At 35.3% G+C, this 19,599-nt stretch overlaps 1 protein-coding gene across 4 annotated transcripts in view; it reads left to right on the top strand.

Moving 5' to 3' along the window:
• The first annotated feature begins 1,140 nt into the window (after positions 1–1,140).
• LOC140150722 (coiled-coil domain-containing protein AGAP005037-like) overlaps positions 1,141–19,599 on the top strand; it is a 338,931-nt gene continuing 320,472 nt past the window's right edge. For all 4 annotated transcript variants that reach the window (XM_072172816.1, XM_072172814.1, XM_072172812.1 and 1 more), the window contains exon 1: positions 1,141–2,057. In XM_072172816.1, the coding sequence (XP_072028917.1) occupies positions 2,051–2,057 (7 nt within the window). In that variant the 5' untranslated portion in view covers positions 1,141–2,050. The remainder of the gene's footprint in view (positions 2,058–19,599) is intronic.

The raw sequence follows: 19,599 nt of genomic DNA, 5'->3' as shown, positions 1-19,599 counted from the left end.
ATTTATTTATTTTTTTATTTTTTATTTATTTATTTATTTATTTTTTTATTTTTTTATTTTTTATTATTACTTGGTTATATATTTATTATTTATATATTGATTAATTGGTTGATTTATTTATTTATTGATTGATTGATATAATTCCTTTATATATCATAATTGGGCTTACTTTGCGTATTTCAGTGATTATTTTCCATTTTATATTTGGACTTGATGTAGTTATTATACTCAATGCACTGACACCACCTGCATACACACAGCATTCTGTTGCTTCCATTCATTCATTTATTTAGTTTATTTTTAGTTGTTATTATTTTTAGCCTGCATCATGTGCATGGCCATAAAGTTTTATTTGTAATATATTATATTTATAATAATAATGATGATAATGAAAATTCTAATAATAATAATAATAATAATTAATAACAACAACAACAGATAATAATAATAATAATAATAATAATAATAATAACAATATTAAATAATAACAATAATAATTGATAATAATAATAATAACAATAACAATAACTATAACTATAATTATAAATTCAATAACACATAATTGTTGTGGCTTCAAAGTGCCAAGAAAAATGGTTGATATTTTATTATAGTTTCAGTATTCAAACAAAAATAGTTTACCGGTAATATATAATTTGTATGAAATGTTTCCCAACAACTTCCTCCCCTTGAACAGGAAGACATAGATATCAGTGTCTGGTTCAATATTTATTTTATATTGATAACCACTGACATGATAAATAGAAAGATAGATATCATCATGGAAGCACAATATCATTTATCCTTGATCCAATTTTCCAATGAATCAATATATTGACAGAAAGTGTACTTCAACCCTGAATGTAGCTACAGTAATCAAATAATTAATGAAATAAAATAAAAAGTTTAACCACTTACATGGGTTCATGCAGAGTGTGCTTACAGGTAACAAAGCATAAAATTGGCACAGAGGCTGAGTCCAGACAAAAGATTACAAAAGCCTGGTAATGATTGAAATGATATACACAATAAGGGAACCCTCCATGTGGAGTGTGACTCAGTTTTAGTTTACCACAACTGACACAGAGTTGGCACTGGTAGTAGTGGATTTGATCAGAGAAGATGCTCATCTTCTCTGATTTGATCTATCCAGAATGGAGAAAAATATCTTTTTGGGATAAATTTAATTTAACGCAACCTTGGCATGGATGATAATTGTGAAGTGGTATACTATTAATGATTGAACAAAGCAGTGGTTAATGATTTGGAGGGAAAATTGAGCAATTAGAATCAGAGTTAGCAAATAGAGTCAGACAGGGTCGTAGCAAGGCCATCGGCTTGTTGGTAGTGTGAGGGTCATCGACTGTGGAGTTTACTCTCGAGCTATGGCTGGTGTAGAAAGCTGAAGGTTGATGCTTACTGTGGAAACTCTGTGCAGACACTGCTGTAGGGGAATCGTTACCTCTCTTTTCAAGTTTCATGTGCAGGATGTATACATCTCGACACACACACTATAGTATTCTTTATTCAGCTTGTCTATAGAGAAGTGACTTGTCCTTGCACGCTTTTCAAGCTCGGTGAGGCTCTGTCCGCCACATGCATGTGGTGTAGGTAAATACTAAATAGACTGTGTATGGTCAGGACTAGTGCTAGCCTGCTGTGATATCTTGCCTCAAACTCAAAGCGGGCATACGCACGTATGTACACACGTGTGTCCACCAATGTTGCAGTATATCGTCAAGGTCTTTGGATGCATAAGAGCCGACTTGTGCTCCAACGATGCATTGAAATGCTGATGCTCTAAACTTTACTGTTTGTGTTTGTAGAGGAGACTCTTGAGGATTTTATTTTGATGCTTTAACACTTTCTTGTATTTGCTCACTTGAGGATCATAACTCTTTGGAACTATATCTAGTGGATTTTATACTCATCTTGGTTAGCAACGGTTGCCCTGTGAAGCTACCTGAGACGTGACGAATAGCGAAGAGGGATAAATACTTGAATGAAGTGTGGATGATTTTGACTGGAGGGACAATTGAATAAGTCTGCAATTATGCAACGTAAGTAGGGGAAATATCATGACTAGTAGTACTTATATGGCAGTATTATGTTGTGATAAGTTTACAGTCGTTCAAGATGAAGGAATGTTTTGATTGGCTGTTTTGGGTGTTTCACATCATTACCATTACTGATGGATTACTAGGGGGTAGTGGGATTGGCTGTGTATACACAATTTAGGTGTGGGGGGGGGGGGGTGTGCGCGCAGATGTGTAAGCATTGGTGTATGTGTGCAGGCATGTTTTGTTTATGTGCATGTACATCCCAATGTATACGTCCAGGCAAGGGTGACTTGATAATGTGTGTGTGTGGGGGGGGACAAGCGACTATGGGAGTGGGGGCAACACTTTTGTAAGCAAGCACAATGATTGGGGTCAGAGGCACACCTTCAGGTCCTATGCCCCCGGTAGCTCTTAGCATTTTAGAAGATGAAAGTTCCAGGACTTTCTAAAAATACTAGTATTATACAGAAATAGATCAGATACTTTCTGAAACATTTTTACTTTCAATGTATGTACATGTATGAAGAGCTGTCCTAACAGGGAGCATGTGTCTTACCTTAAATTTCCTGGGAAATTCCCCCTATGTCCCCTCCCACTTGGTGTTAAGTATTGATATGATGATATTGCATACCATTAATGTAACATAGAGCGCTATGTTGCACCATTAATTCAACGGATGGAGTGCTATGTACAATTTACCATGCAGAGGAAAATGTGAGGATGACACCTGGTGGGAGCTGTGGTGGGATAAAATAAATGATGTGAATAATAATGAAATGCCAATGGATAAGTACAGATGGTTTCTGTCACACATTGTAGTTATCCTGTCACAGGTATAGCTTAAATATGTCAAAATGCATTAATTGGTGGTCTGCATCATAATTGTGCCGTTGTTTACATTTTTTGTATCGAAATATGTTTTTTGGAAACAAAATTGAAGATCCGCAATTAAGGCTGGCATTTTCGGGCGGCCTCGCGGGTACCCGCCGAGAGTACATTACCCGGGTGCCTGAATTTAACAAAATATATATATATGAATTTTTTTTTTTTAATTACAAAATTACCCGAAAATGCCAGGCTTATCCGCAAATCACTTTTTATGGTCTGTTGAGTGCTGCTCCATTTATGGAGAAGGAAAGGCAAAATTGTTTGAAGGGACAGACAGAATCTAGGAACTTCAGTCCTCCTAGAAATAGACTTGGAGAAATGAATCATTGTTTTCATGATGGTTCTTGTTTACATGTTTTCCCAAATTTTTTGTTAGGAATTTAAAAAGCTTTTTAAATGAAAATGTTGATTTGCTGATTGAAATAAACAGACAACATATATTGCCACAAAATTATCTCTCAACATTTTTTTTGCTCTTCACTTTTTCAAACCACAAAAAAAAAAAAATTGGGTCAACCTTTTGGGCTGTTGAGGAAGGGCGGCAAAATAGAATTTTCTTCAGCCCCCCGGGGCAGGAGCGGCCACGGTACGCCACTGTATTAATATCCCTACATCATTCAGATATAATTTAATAAATATTTTAATATTTTTATGTTGTGAATTGCAATTACACACGCTGTGGCATTCTTATACATGTACATGTAAGTACTTATTTTAATCATTTATAGATGTAATAATTGCAAGTAGTCCAACTTAATATTTGTCACTTTCCCACTCTGACTACATGTACATTTAAAAAATATAATGAAATGTCTCGAGTTGGAAATTTCAGATTTAATTTTTTTTTTAAACTTTCCTATAAAAATATTGACAAAATGAGTACAATTTCCATCTTTTTCTGAATCTCTAGGGACGTAAATTGTATCTAATCTCTGTAATTTTTGCACCAAATTATGAAAACTAAGAGTTGAAATGCAACAGATATCATCTGCATCTATGGTACTACTTAGGCTGTTGTCGAGTAAAACTTTCATTGTCGACAATTGATAAATCTCATCTCAACATCCGATGTCGTCATGTTGTCGACAAAGTCCAAATATTATGTTCAGAGACCATATATTGTTATGCATTGTTTATTTACATCAAAATATTACCGTCAACTGCACGACATGACAGCCTTGTCAACAACAGTCCTACCCTGTACAAACATTTTCACTAGATCCCCCTATAGTGTATGACTATGAATCAACGAGTAGTTAAAAAACAGTGAGAGAAAAATAAAAAAAGGTTGTCTTTCGTGTAGGACTAACTTGTATGGAAATTGTACATGAGAAGCAGATGGCATGAGGCTGGGCAGTAAACAACAACAATAGATACACATTGAGTACAAGCATACTATAAAATTCAATAAAATGACCAGATTGATTGGTCTGGAATCTAGGTGCCCTTTTCAATAATCTATAAATTGAAAAGCAATTTATATTTGTTGATTTTTGCATATTTTTTTTTTTGATGAGGATACAACTACAATGTCCTACAATGAAATGTCAAAATTAATCATTTATAAGAAGAGTGTTGGTGTCATTTATTAAGACAGGAAAGGCAAATAAACTGATCAATATTTCTGAAATTATGAAAAACCTCTTTGAAATGTCATATTTGAAGGTCACTTGTAAACTTTGTAATAGATGCCTATTGAGAACATGGTGAACAAGGGCCTTAGCAGCCCCTGGGTTAATACCGTTGGTGCAAATTAGATACAGAGAATTCTGTAAATATACAATAAAGATAATGTTATAAAGACAATGCTGAGAAGGAGACCATCCACATGTAAAGAACTATGTAATGTACAATGTTTGCTGAAGATGAAATGACCAGCGAAATGACAAGATAGGCCTACATGTACAGTGACTTCACCTCATACAAAAAAATACATATGTAGTAGATCATGCTTGAAGAGAAACGAAGATGAGCAGTAAATGTCTGCAGGGTTTTCAAAAGTGGGGGCTGTCCTGTTAAAACATTTGCACCCCTCCCCCCTCTCACGCCACTGAAGGCGAGTGAAAGAAAAGATTATCATCCCAGGTTATCAGAGTTTTACAATACTTTTGCTTTTGTGATTTTAGAGTTATTTGCATTTTGGTCATTAGATGATGGAAAATAATGGTCATTGGGCACATAAAGAAACCATAAAGAGCGTGGTCATTCATATTTTAAGGGGATTGCATGCTATTTGCACACCTCCCATCCCCATCATCTGAACATGTAAAATGTATATGTACAAAATGTACATATTGGGCTTGAGAATAAAGGCCTATTAAGAATTTCATATGGCAGATATTCAATTGGTAGTTACAACTAGAAAATAAAAATCTAAATGTACAAAAGCATTCAAACAAAAGGGGAAAACCATAAATAAATTGAAAAGACTAAATTACCAAACAGGAAATGCGCTGAATTGTATGAATGATCGCTGTCTATTGTTGTTATGACATATGCATAATATTTTTTACAAAATGAATAAAATGATAGTATAAACATTGAACATAATATGGCATTTATACATATATTTGCACATAGATCAATCAATGCCATCAAAAATTTAGACCATCTATTATTACCCATAATTGCATTCTTTAATTTCAAAATGGCTGCTCGTTACCGTGGGAACCCCTCAAATGTTCTCTCCCACCTGTGTGAGTCTTTGTTTATAGATGTCAGGATTTGATTACACAACTTTATGTCAAAGTCAATATAGTTCTAACCATTTTTTCGTTGAACCTTAAATTGTTTGAGATCAAACTACAGGATTGGATCATGTTTTTCCGGATATGGAAATTTATACATGGCTTTGAGAAGGAAACCAGTCAAAATAAATTGTTTCGTTGAAATAGGTGATAGATCAATTTGTCATCTGCTGAAAACCATTTAGTAGGCCTAATTTGAAGCACCATGTCGATCAGATCATCTCGTTATTACTTTTACACTTACTGGTACTACATAATGTGATTGTACATGTAGCTACATTTTGAACACTATATTATTAATTGTAAACAGAAAATTTGAGACTAAGCTGATGTTTACTACCTTACATTTTATGAACTCGATGAACAAAATGAATATTTTAAAATATTAAAAGGTGGTTGATTTTAAAATTCAGGGTCGTTACAAGTGGAGGCAGTAGGGACAGCCATGGCCACCCCAATTTTTGAGTAGCTTGTTATGTATTTCTTTATAGCATATTGCTTTGACAGAAATTCTCATTTTGACTGCCATATTCTATTCTTGATGGGCAGCAAGTGCCATCTTCTATTTTAAATCTTAATACAGCAGGCCTATAAGATTGTTGCCAAAATTAAAGCAGCATTTGCAGAAATTGCTGTGAATCATTGCCCAAACGGCTCTAAGAACACTCTTGTGGTTCTCTCGAAACACTCCCATGATAAATATTTGTTGTTTCTTCATCTTTTGCAAATTTGACAAATTAAATTGTAATCATAATTGATCAGACCATGTGCACTACATACACTTCCATAATCTGAGCATGGATGTGGTGTGATCAAACTCATGATATCACAGACTTTGTGGTTTGTGGTCATGACATTTGGAACTTGGAAGTTGATTTATATTTGTGTTTACTTAGAAACACAATGCAAACATGAGTTCTAATGCCACAACTTATAATAATACAACATTACCACATTCTCAACTTTTTGTTAACTTATTGTGAAATGTTCTTGCTGTAATTATTTTTAAAAAAGTAAAAAAAAACAAAAAACAAAAAACAATCTCAACATTACAAATACATTGTAACATTGTAAGCGTGAGAAAGAATCAAAGCAATGTGATAAATATTAAATTTAATTAGCATGAATATTGGCCAATCAGTCAAATAATAATTTGATGTAATTATATATTATTAACTTCAAAGATGTCATAGGCTGCTGTGACACACAACTCATGGAAGTGGTATTGCTCCCAACCAAGTTGAGATCAGTAGGGGTGCTGGTTCAAGTCCAACCAGGACTAAGATCTTGAACCCGATCATCTGTCAGAACTCAGGTCGCAGTTCTTTAACCCCATGACCTTTGAATGTATTGGGTACAAAAACTCATACTCCCCAACTTGAGGTCAATTTTCAGTCAAGATTGGTGAATGGGAGTTATCGAACTAAGCTATCGGAAATGAGACAGTGGTCTATTCCAGTTGAAATCAATACACCCCTTGGAAGACATGACCTTAATATCACACACAGGGGTGTAGATTTCAAATGGAGTTGCCCATTCAGGTAACGCTCCATTTGAAATTCATACTCCCTGTTTGGAAGATTAAGGCCATGTCTTCCATAGAGGGTGTATCCAGTGTATGGATTTCAACTGGAATAGCCCAATTTGGCTGCCAGTCCACCCTACCCACAGTTTGTGGCCCTCACAGACTTAGCGAGCGCATAGCACAAGCAACCGAGCGCCGTTCAACCGAGCGCAACCTTTCTGGATAGTAGTAATAGCAATAGAGCCCGAAAGGAGTGCTAGTCCACCCCAGCTTGAATCTCCAAACTATCAAGATGGTTTACATCAAAATTTTTTGTACAAAATGAATCGGATTGAAAAGTAGTCTACATGTAGGGCTTTATCATTTCTTAGAAATACTATTTGTTTTGCTGTCATCAATAATTACGCTGACTTGCATAGTTTTGGAAGCTAGATCCTCTCAGTTGCAAGAAAAGAATCTCCTACGGTACTTCAAATACGCGACCAACAAAAATAGATGGAAATAATTGCCACAGAACCCCTGCTATGACCCAGTATTTGTGTAATGCTCGCTTATTTTAAAAGCATCACTATGCGGTGTTGGTGTTAACATCTCAGAGATGAGATAAGAGGAGGTGGGATACGGTTTCTTAAGATGAAGTTGACTGATTCTGCCTTTCTTATATTAAAGGCAAAGAAAATAAAAAATGTCCTTTAAAAGGGCATTTCGTGATCCACGGCCTCATCCCCCACTTTTCTCAAAAAAAGTTGAGATTTTTATACCACTGGTAACCTCTGGCTACATAATATTTGTGTACCAAAAATTGTTTGCAGATTAATTCGTTTAGCAAAAATATTGTCAAATTTGAATTTCGTTCTGGTATACCAGAACGAAATTACAACAGTGGCCTATGGAGCAGTGTAATACACATAATCGTGCATAACTCATAAGCGCAAAATCGGAATCAACTGAAATTTTGGGAATAAGCTTTTTTCGTGGATATCTACTGAAAAATGTCATAAAAAGAGGATGCTAGGATCACGAAATCCTCCTTTAAAAGGGAAGCTGGCCACCAGTATGTAAGCTTGTAAAGATCTTTAAATCCAACGTGGAATTGGTATTATCCCTCTCTACATGTATTTGTTCTACCATGGCTTAAAACCAGTCAAAATAAGCTTTAGATGCTAAGAACTGTCAAAACTCCCATTCTTATACACATATTGAAATATTTTCACTCATTTAACGTGTTGATCATACAACTCTACCAACAAATGCTTTGAAAACATACTGAGTGTTACCTATATTTGTTTATGTGGTTTTTTATATTTTAATATATCATGTCTTGCATTTCTGTTGTTTTAATATTGATTGTAAAAATCATTTCAGCTTCAGCTGCAACTGCGACTTTCAATGAACGAATAATGATCTGTAAAAAATATATAACAAATTTCATATGCAAAATGGAGGATGAGGAAATTCATAATTTGTTGTTGCCCCCCTCCCCTCGTATTTGCTTAAAATTGCCATCAATTCTTTTTTATCTAAAAAATTATTCGGGAAAATATTTAAAAAAATTGTGTTCTCTTAAACCCCTTAGAATTTCCCCCTTCCCCAACGTAAGATCTTGGTCCCTAAACTCACCTCTTCTGCATCTTTTAGCCTAATTTTCAGATTGGTTGGTAAGTGAACCAGACGTGAAGGTGCAAATTTCAACATGGAATAAAAATTTCCACTTTAAACCCGGCTTATAGACTAAGCGCTAAAGCTGGCGTGCTGGGTTTCATCAATCTAATCACTATCTATCATCAGTAGAAGTGAAATTCTCTTGATGAAAATAATGAGAGAATGAATAACGAGTGTTACTGACGAGAGGTACGCGGGAGTCTGTGAGGTACTTTGTCAGAAAAAGGAGATAGCGAGTTCACCAGCTTATTTTGGAATGTATAATCTGTGAATGTATCGAAAAAGACTTTAGCTCGGTCATAGATTGCTCATACCACTTTCAACATACCTAAGGGTCCTGGATTTGAGCTCAGGACCTCCACTGGGTCCAAGTCCATGCACTGATTTATACTTAATATTCTTCTGCAAATTGGATGTATCAGATTTACAACAAATATTTACTGAGGTGTAAGAAAGCAAACCAACAATATTGTAATTGGTGACTCATGCCCGAAATCTATGTATTCCTGTAAAGTGTGCTGCCTGGGGGGGGGGTACTCAAGTTTGGTTTGGGTAGGGACGTGCCGCTGAGATTTTGGAAGTGGACCCATAAATATACCAATTTTTCAAGAAATTTGGACCCATTGATATACCAAAAGTAAAAATTTTCGGCCGAATTTAACCAAAATTGTCTTAGTTTTTACAAATTTTCCCAACATTTTGGGAAAATTTTGGCTAGATTTAAGGAAAAATTGGGCTGTTTTCCGAAAAAATTGAGAAAAAGGACCCATTCATATACCAAAATAGGCTTTGAAAAACGGGTCATTGATATACCAGAAGGCCGAAAATGCTATCCATGTTTATGCACGCCCCGTATGGTCATTTGTACTGAGTACCCCCCCGGTGTGCTGAGGCTTGTGGGTTTACAATGTATGTCTGTGTAACTACACTATAAATCAATGCACTCTTTTTGAATCACATTTTGTTGACTGGACTTGATTTGAGTCAATTTCAAGTCAAAACATTTGACTCAAGCTAATCAGTGACTCAACTTGTATAACTCAACCACTAAACTCATCAATTTGTGACTCGGTCATATGCATCTAGTTACTTGTTTCAACTCAAGAAGAAGATATACATTCTAATAATCCTCATGCATGTAGGCGTGCATAGTACTGCATACATATGTGTTTAGTCCTCTAATTACACGTAAAAATAATGGAACATTAAAAATTTCAATTTGGATAGTGTACAATGTATTAGTCCCATGTGCAAAATGGGCCTTTCCATCACACTTCAGTGTTTCCCCATCATTTATCTCTTCAACAGCATGAAAAGCATCAACAGTATGACACTGAAAGGAAATCTGAATATGATGCCTCTTATCAGCCTTAGAGGAATGGCTCCCATTATATGGGTTGAAAGTATACTTGATAAAAACAAACAGCAGACAAAACAGAAACCAAACACAATGTAATAATGCATCTCAAGGGTGTGCTTAGTTTCCATTCAGTCAAATAAATTCACTGTCAAATTCACTCAGGAAAGAACACCATTTCTTGGACAAACAACATTGGTTGAGTTTACATTATAGATACGATCACATGGAGCTTACCTCTGAGTTAATTTTTTACCTCAGAGTTACTTTACTTCTGAGGTAGGATAGGGTAACCCCTAAACCGTGGGTACTTGTCCATACGGCCCTTCTCACAATTGTTGACCTACAGTGGCGTAGCCAATGGGACAGGAGGCGCTCCCCCCTTCCCTCCCCCTCTGGGTTGCTGACTGCCCTGATATATAAGATTTAAGCCATTTTGTAATACTTTTGGCCAATTTTTGTTAAAATTTACCACCTGCAAGTTGTCCCCTCCCCCCATGCCCCTTCATATATGTAAAGAGTTCTGGATATGCCACTGTTGATCTTAATTGCCCAATGAGCTAACTCGAACCTACCTCGACGCCTAACCTCAGAGCTGTCTGTCTTCTAACTCTAAATTCCATCTGAACAAGCCTTTTTGACTTTCTCCATTTCTGGCACACTTGATATGGGCAGGGCTAAGAAACCCAGGAGAGCTCTACAAGCTTATGTTGCTGACCCCCATGTTCAGGTTAACTACACCTTTGTTAATAGCTCCCAGACATCCCATGAAACTTAAGCCTAAATCGAGAAATCGTAGACGTTTTGACAAAATGCCGAAACCTTGCCAAGAATGACTTGAGGGGGTGTTGATATCATAGCTTGTCATGTAGACATGGGGTAAACATATACCTTCTCTACGTCCAAATTTCATAATTCCTATCAAAACAAGACATGTAAAAATGATAAGAATTTTGTAAATGTCAAATTTGATACCTCAAGTCCATTTTGTGATGTGTATTATGTTATGTCGTCTGTGATGTTCGAAGACTATATTGTAATAAAGGAAAAAAAGTTTCACCAAAGGTTGAACATTTTCCAATTTTGTTTTGTCTAAGAAAGTACCGCCAAGGAGATACCATGTTGGCCTCTACCCTCATGGTCATGATTGAACATTGTAGTTTTTGCTGAACCATGAAATGGTATCAGCCTATAAGAGTGAATGTTACTAGCTTACTTACTAGCTTACTTACTAAGTTACTAGCTTACTGACTAACCATTTGGTCGAAATGGACATATCTCTAAATGCCACAAAGGTATGACCCCATGAGTGGTGTCATATGAAAGAGGGAAACATAAAGAATATAATAAAAATATTTCCAAACGTCGGAGGTCATCCATGGGTCACAGGGGTCAAAAAGGTCATATTAACCGAAAATGCTCGATTGAGCTTAAATTTAAATGCAATGATCCTTGTGACATTCTAAACATGTTTTAAACATTTACATTTATTTATGGTCATTAAGGGGTCATAAAGGGGTCAAAGGTCAAGGTTCTCAAAATGCTCCAATTGAGCTGAAATTTAAATGCAATGATCTTTATGACATTCTAAACATTTAAAAAATATTTTAAGATTCATTTAAGGTCATTAAGGGTCATAAAGGGGTCAAAGGTCAAGTTTTCAAAATGCTTCTATTGACCTGAAATTTAAAAGCAATGAACCTTGTGATATTCTAAACATGTTTAAAATATTTTAAAATTCATTTCAGGTCATTAAGGGGCAATAAAGGGGACAAATGTCAAGTTTTCAAAATGCTTCAATTGAGCTGAAATTTAAATGCAATGATGACATTGGTATAGGCCTACCACAATATACTGCCGAAGCCACATGGTTCAGCTATGGTGCGGTTATCGCTCTAGTTTAATGTGCACCGAAAATGTTTTGTCTGTGTGAAATTAGCATGACTAATGATATCATAGCATCAGCAATGTATATTATGAGCATACACTCGATAAAGAAATAAAGGTTCTAGATATAACCTTTTTTGTCCTCTCTGCAGGAGAACCCTCCTCTTGAACCTCTAAAAAGGTTCTTTAATTTTGGAAAACCCTTAAAGGTTCTCTAAAGAACCAAAAACGGTTCTGTGTCACAATTGTTGGTCCATTTTCAATGGTTATGGAACCATTTTTGGTTCTTTAGAGAACCTCTAAGGTTTCTCCTGAGAGGACAACTTTAGAACCTTTTTAGAACCTTTATTTCTTGAGTGTAGACCATTGATGGTCTATGATCTGGTGATTAGACCAGCAATTTGGACTGAAAATTGTTGACAATCCTGTTGGGAATTCTCTCCTCACCATCTTAAAAGTCAATTCCCAATCATCCATGTCATCACTCAATCAAATAAGCATTCATATAATCAGGTCAGGAGACTTTAGTGTCTGCTTGACCAGTTAATTGATGAGAAGGGTTTTAAGTGTCTTTAATTATTGACCAGGCATTATCCAGTGGTGTAAATCTAAATATCAGCTGTAATCATGAGAGAGGCTAGCAGTTGGGTGGAGAACCATCATTTTTCTCAGAATGTCTGGGTGGGGAAAGATTAGGAGAAATTTACGCTAAATCTGAAAATTGGCTTAAAACTCCCGGACCCTGGACCCATGGGGAGGAGAAATTTCTCTGCTAATTGTAATAAATATATTTTGCCACCTTTTTCAATGTACCTAAATCAATTATTGAGAACAGTTTCTTTTCCGATGATATTCAGAAATAGATAGCTGTAGAAATGAGGTCAAGTTCACCACCTGGCATTGCACTTTTTCTCTCCTTTATAAATTTATGTTCAGGTAAAATGTGTTGATAATATAGTTTAGTGTTTATTTCCTTTATTGCACAAAATACATCAAAAACTGACATATGATGATTGATTGCAGAACATAAACCCCAAACAGGCTAAAAAAAGCTGGGGTCCCTCAAACACATGTCCAAATTCTAAAAGCATATATTATGAAAATAAACAATCATGAAGTTACAAATTTACAGTAAACAAGATAAGTTATTGAATATTCATACATCATACACGTAATGCACAACGATAAAAAAACCAGATTTTTTAAAAGATAAAAAGCTCAACCTAGGGAGTCAAAAACTGTATCACACAAGTTTGCACTAATATACCAAAATGATGAACAATGTTTGTTCATAATAGTGGTTTCAAACACAGATCCATCTGTGTTTAAAAGCACTATATAATACAGAAACAGAGATGCAAAACGGAAGAATGTTGATAACTAGACTCTCATAATCAAGGGGGAGGGAAGGGGTCATTCAGTAAGACAAACTGGACCATTTCTATGGACACTTGTACCGTGGTAGGGGCCTCAGGCTGGAAGATCAAGCCTCTGTGCTAATGCAGCAGGGGAAAAGTCGGGTTTAGGATACTGCTGAAGTGAGAGGATACATCCATGGAAGGAAATCAACCTATCAGAGGGAACAGAATCAAGTCTTTATCACATTGATCAGATTCATTTACAGTGCTGTACAAATGTACTTCTCATTTTTCCCTCCTCCTCCTCTTCCTTTGCTCACACATGTCCTTTCCTTGCTTCCTCATCTCCCCTGCCAGCTTCCACATCTAAGTTCTCCATACTCCGCTATCAACAAAACATCAGATAACAACAAAGTAAGCAAATCGTGATTCAATTTTTCCGCCAATAAAAGTGCATTATCGGCATCGGAAACAGTGTATCTGGTGCGACCCGCCAGCTGTCCATAGTCTGTCGTCATCAGTCGCAGTGCTCTATTCCACTCATCTCCTCCCTCTAGGCAAGGCTATGATACCACAGACACTTACGGAATATATTTTTGATCAAAAAGTATCATATTGTAAGATAGTGGAATGTTGGAAGGCATTTCATTATACCAAAGAAAAGCTTCAATTTTACTTGCTGCAGTAAAGGGTCTCTTATTGACCAAAGCTAGGGGCAAGGATCGGCAAATATATTGATATGCCTCTGGTTCTGAAATTTGCTAAATTGAAATATGGGAAGACTTTTTTGAAATATACATTTTTTCAAGATTACTTTGCACTTTAATACATACAATGTATCATATTTTCAATCATACAAAATGGTATGCTTTGTTTTTGATGTCTATTGTGTATTACCGGTATATGAAGATGACTTTTGACGTCAATAATTTGAAACCTGACATCTCCATCTTTGATGATCATCAGATATAGGTTAATTAAATTAGTCCACATTTTAGAAAGCAATGGGCTGGGCTAATTTTTTTCTAATCAACAATTAAATGTCAAATTTTTACATAACAGCAAGCGGTGCTTGATTGACACTCTTTATTAAATTCAATTATTAAAATTCAATATACTCAGATATCAAAGGCATTGCTTTTAAGAACGGAAAAGGTGAGGGAGCATGGATGTATCCCGGACACCGTTGGGGTGTGAGGTAGGGTCAGGTGGATGGGATGGGGTGGGTGGGGGGTTGATGAATCGCAAGCCTTGAAATAAGCGGGCACGGAGAGCGCTCTTGTAAAGCCACCAATTGCTCCTGGTCCTTGTAAAATTCACATGAACCAGGAGCAATTTTCTAAAAAAACAAATTGCTCCTAGTTCCAGTTTTGCATTTGATGCAGTAGCGCTGGTATGCTGTATTGTATTATGCAGAAATGATTACTACTAGTATTTGAAAATTACCGTACTGACGCGAGTATAGTCTAACCTTCGAATAAAGTCCCACCCCTAAATTTTCGAAAAATTTCAGAAATTAAAAAAAAAAAATTTTTTCGGCTTTGGAGTGTCCCAGGACCTAGACCTAAATGCTTAAGGATCATTCATGGTTGACCTAAAAAAAAAAATTTAAAAAAAATTCAAGATGTTTTGTATTTTTAATATGAAAATTGATACTTTGTATTCATGTCATACTCTATTAATGATTTCAAAATGCATTCAAATTCAATGCATTTTGAAATCATTAACAGACAAAGATGGAGATGTCAGGTTTCAAATTATTGACGTTCACCCAAAAACAGGGTGGGACTATACTCGCGTCAGTACGGTTATATGTATTTTGTATGCAATAATTGTGTTCTTTAACATGACTTTCACATGCATGGGTTAACAAAGTTTTTGTTGTGTGCTCTTTGTATGTTGGTTGCAATTTTTTGTTTATTTATTCAGCTTTTCAAATTTTCAAGGTACTGAAATCAGCCCTTTCGCCTAGCATTTTCTTGTTGAATATGCTGTCATTATTTTATGGCTCTCTTTACTTCTTTTAAAGGTCAAAATTAGCCAGTTTAGGGTTGCAACAAAATATTAAGGTACAATGATTATTATGTATCCTAGCAATCAGGTATAGGTATGTAAAATATAGGAATTTCAATTAATTGATCATAAACAATTCCATTTTATTATTTGTGCCGACAACCATACAGAAGATGTTGAAGACTTGTGGCCATGCATGAGACTCTCTGTTATTTCAATTGGAAGTGTGAATGTGCCACTTTAAAGCTCTATATTTGTCACAAGTGCGCACACTTGTAGGGTCTGATCAGCTTTGTGTATGAATTGTGCCGACTAAGTGGTCGACTCCTACCCACTTCAATGATCGATCTATTGACCATCGACGTTCCATAACAAGATCATGCTTACTCTATAAGTAGGAATACCGGCATGATTTATTTTTGCGCTTTCCTGATTTTTAACTGTTTTACTTGTTTTTAAAATTTCAATTTGAGGTTCCCTTTTTTGCAAAATACTTTTTTTAATTGCATGTTTGTCCTGTTAGTTGAGAATAGGCTATTCCAGAAAATAGATGCACACCCTCTATAGAGGAGTTCGGATTTCCAGACTTTTTGTCCAGTCGTGCATGATATTGTTGGAAATCCAGACTTTTAAAGTGTCCAAAGGCAAAAAAATCCAGCAGAAAAATAGCTCAAAATCAGAAATGTTCAATTTGAGAGCTCATTTTAGACATTTCCGTTATTTTTTCAGAATTTAATTTCCAAGCTTTTTCAAGTGACATTGGCAACTGGAATTCCAGTCGTTTTCAGATTGCAGACTTGGAAATCCGGATATTTCTTTAATTGAAAAGTTACTCCTCTATAGGGGGTGTGCACTTATTTTCTGGAATAGCCCAATAAAAGAATGGTGGTACATGTAGCAGGGTCTGTGGTGGTGGCAGGGTCTGTTGTGGTGGGAAGTGTTCGGTATAAAAACATGTTCAACGCCTCCATCAGTTGGCCCTCTACTATGAAATGACATTTATATACCCTCAGTCAAAGAACAATAAAATAATATTGGCATATATTTTATTGGTTGTGAACTATAAATAGTTGCCCTTTTACATGTACAATTCATCCTGGTGGCATATATTTCCACAAAAAGGTGTCATGACATTTAATGACAGCACCCTATATAGTGATCTATTAAACCGTTGAATTAAATGACAGCAATGAGGGATGAGTGTTTTGCAAATAATTATATTTAATATAGGATCTCTCCTTCACGACCAGTGAGTGGTAGACAAGGAGAGATGAAAAATGTATGAGTATTGATGCTACTTACTTACCTATGACACCAAGACCTAGTTTATTAAACTATGGTTATGATTTATGGGAGTTAATAATAAAATGATATTACCATCATAGATCATTTCTATAATGTATAACATTTGTAATTTACAAAAGCTTGATTGGGTGGTTAGTAATATAACATTTTTTTCCAATGGAAAACAAGAAATGTCTTAAAAAAAGACAACTCCATGGATGAAGTTCAGGTTTCATAATTTTACATTCACAAGTACTTGGAATGCAAGTAATTTTTTGTGTGTGGCACATGCACAACTAACTGGGTGGAAACCTTCCGATGGAAAAAAATTGCATATTACCGTAATACCGTGGTCAAAGAGATTTTGCCCAAAGATTACCAACTCAAATTGCCCTGTGTGTAATGCTATAGTAAATCTGCTATTTGGTTTGTTGCTCATGGAGGGCAAGTGGTGTACCTCATGTGTTTTTCGGCAAAAACCCGAAATTGAATAATAATTTGCATCTTTAAGGGATCTAAAATGAGCATTTATTGCGTTTCGACAGTATTTTTTGTTGGACATGAGAGCACCTCAGACCTATCGAATTGCATTCTGAATACGAAGCATGACTTTCTGATATCAAATAATTTTCATTTTTGAAAATCACAATATAATACAAATTTTATGACAAATTATAAAAATTGATATTTTTCAAATTTTTGATATATAACAGTCCTCGAAGTAAATTATATAAATCTAATGATATATTCTTAAAGTGTATGTAGCAGGGAGGAAAAGCCGACCGTCAATTGAAAATTTTGACCTTTCATATTGAAAATATCGATTTTTTTCCCAAAAAGACCCAATTTTTGTTGGTGTTTTGGGGAAAAAATCCATATCTTCAATACGAAAGGTCAAAATTTTCAATTGATCGTCGACTTTTCATCCCACCTACATACTTTAAGTATAAATCATCAGATTTATAAAGTTTACTTCAAGTACTGTTAAATATCAAAATATCAATTTTAATGATTTGCCATAAAATGTGTATTAAATTATTAATTTCAAAAATCAAAATTATTTGATATCAGAATGGCATTCTTCATATTCAGAATGCAATTCGATATGTCTGATGTGCTCTAATGTCCCAAAATAAATACTGTCCAAACGTTCATATCCCAGCCCTTAAGCTTGAGTATTACAATGATTTGTGCACTCAGTGCTTAGCATGCATTTTTGCCAATGCATTAAACTCTGAACTCAAACAACAATGCACTTTGAATCAAAGTTTTGCCCTCCATGAGCAATACCTAACATAATAGAGTTGGTACTCTTTGGTTCTACCTCATTGAGCATAGATCTAATACATGTATATCAATGTTTTGTCAAATAAGTACTGAAACAGTTCTGAAACAAATAAACCAAAATACAGCAAATCATTTTGAATTATTTTTCTCATTTTTGCTGACCTCAAAAAAATGCAAGCTTTTTAAATTGTCATTGTAATTTGCATATCTCACCTCATCAAATTTTAAAATGAAGAAAAATAACAATGTGACATAATCAGGGCACTGGTTAATTTAGCTTTTCATTTTGTGTTAGCTTTGCAGCAGCATGGTTTAAAAAAGACCTGTCAAATTTACCTTTACCAGTTTATTAATGTTTTATACAGAAAACAATTTTCACCCAATTAAAATTCAATTTATCAATAATTTGACACATTGTCAATTTGCTAATTTTTTATAATAAATATATTTGTATTTCCTATAGAGATTATGAATATACATTTTACGATATATACGATAGCATGTAATGTAGGCAATCTGAAAATAGATATAGCAATGTAAAAATAAATTCAGTAAAAACTATTCTATTTACAGTATCGTATCAGTCACAATTTGCATGTTAATATACCGATGATGTTATGACGTATCCCAGCATAGTTTGAGATTGACTTCCTATTGCGATCAATGTTTTTATGAAATCATAATGGGGTTATCTAGAACACCTAATTATGATGTACGCAATCAGTGGTATCATTAATAAAAGAGCAAGGACATGATGATTGGATAGATTTGACGTAGTCAAAGCAAAGTATAGTAATGGTTATATATACACGTACCTGGATGTACCAAAGTGTACGCAGATCGCAATATTGTTATTAGGCCTGCTGCAATTGCAACATTACAATATGCAAAGATCCGTTAGCCTCTTTGCTAATTAAGCTATTACAATTTAAAGGTATCACCTGTAGTGACAGAATTTCTAGGTCATGACTGAATTGATGAATATCTAAAGAATTATACGGACCATAGATCCCATAACTTCAAAATTTAATTCCCCTCATCTCATGGCCTGCCTCTGTTCTGCCTAATTTAGCCAAACAGACATTATGGTGCTCCCACTTTTACACTCTTTGTACATGTAGAAAGCCTCTTGTATGGTGCCTCATCGCAGCCAAAGTACCTCTGAATGGTACAATCTTTAAGGCATTTGTAGTATATGAGCCATAATGAGCAGACACTTTGCCCCTCCTGATGTTCCGTGCACTGTTCCGGTTACCCCCTTCTTTTACCTTATCTTACAAAACTAAGTCAAAATAGTTTACCCAAATGTCTGATCATTGACAATCAATGCCATAGATTCCTCACATGGTACCCCATGCAACAGATAGGCTATGGCCTTTTAGTAGTCTGAGTGCATCGGCCATAAGGGGACAAACACCTTGCGTTGTCAGGGCAGTCTGAGTGCATCGGCCATAAGGGGACAAACACCTTGCGTTGTCAGGGCAGTTAACTCCCGTCTCAAAAGAGACCCTCACTAGAATTTCAAACGTTCTTA

This window comes from Amphiura filiformis, chromosome 4, assembly GCF_039555335.1.
Source record: "Amphiura filiformis chromosome 4, Afil_fr2py, whole genome shotgun sequence".
Taxonomy (NCBI): domain Eukaryota; kingdom Metazoa; phylum Echinodermata; class Ophiuroidea; order Amphilepidida; family Amphiuridae; genus Amphiura; species Amphiura filiformis.
This window is presented reverse-complemented; position numbering and strand designations above follow the sequence as displayed.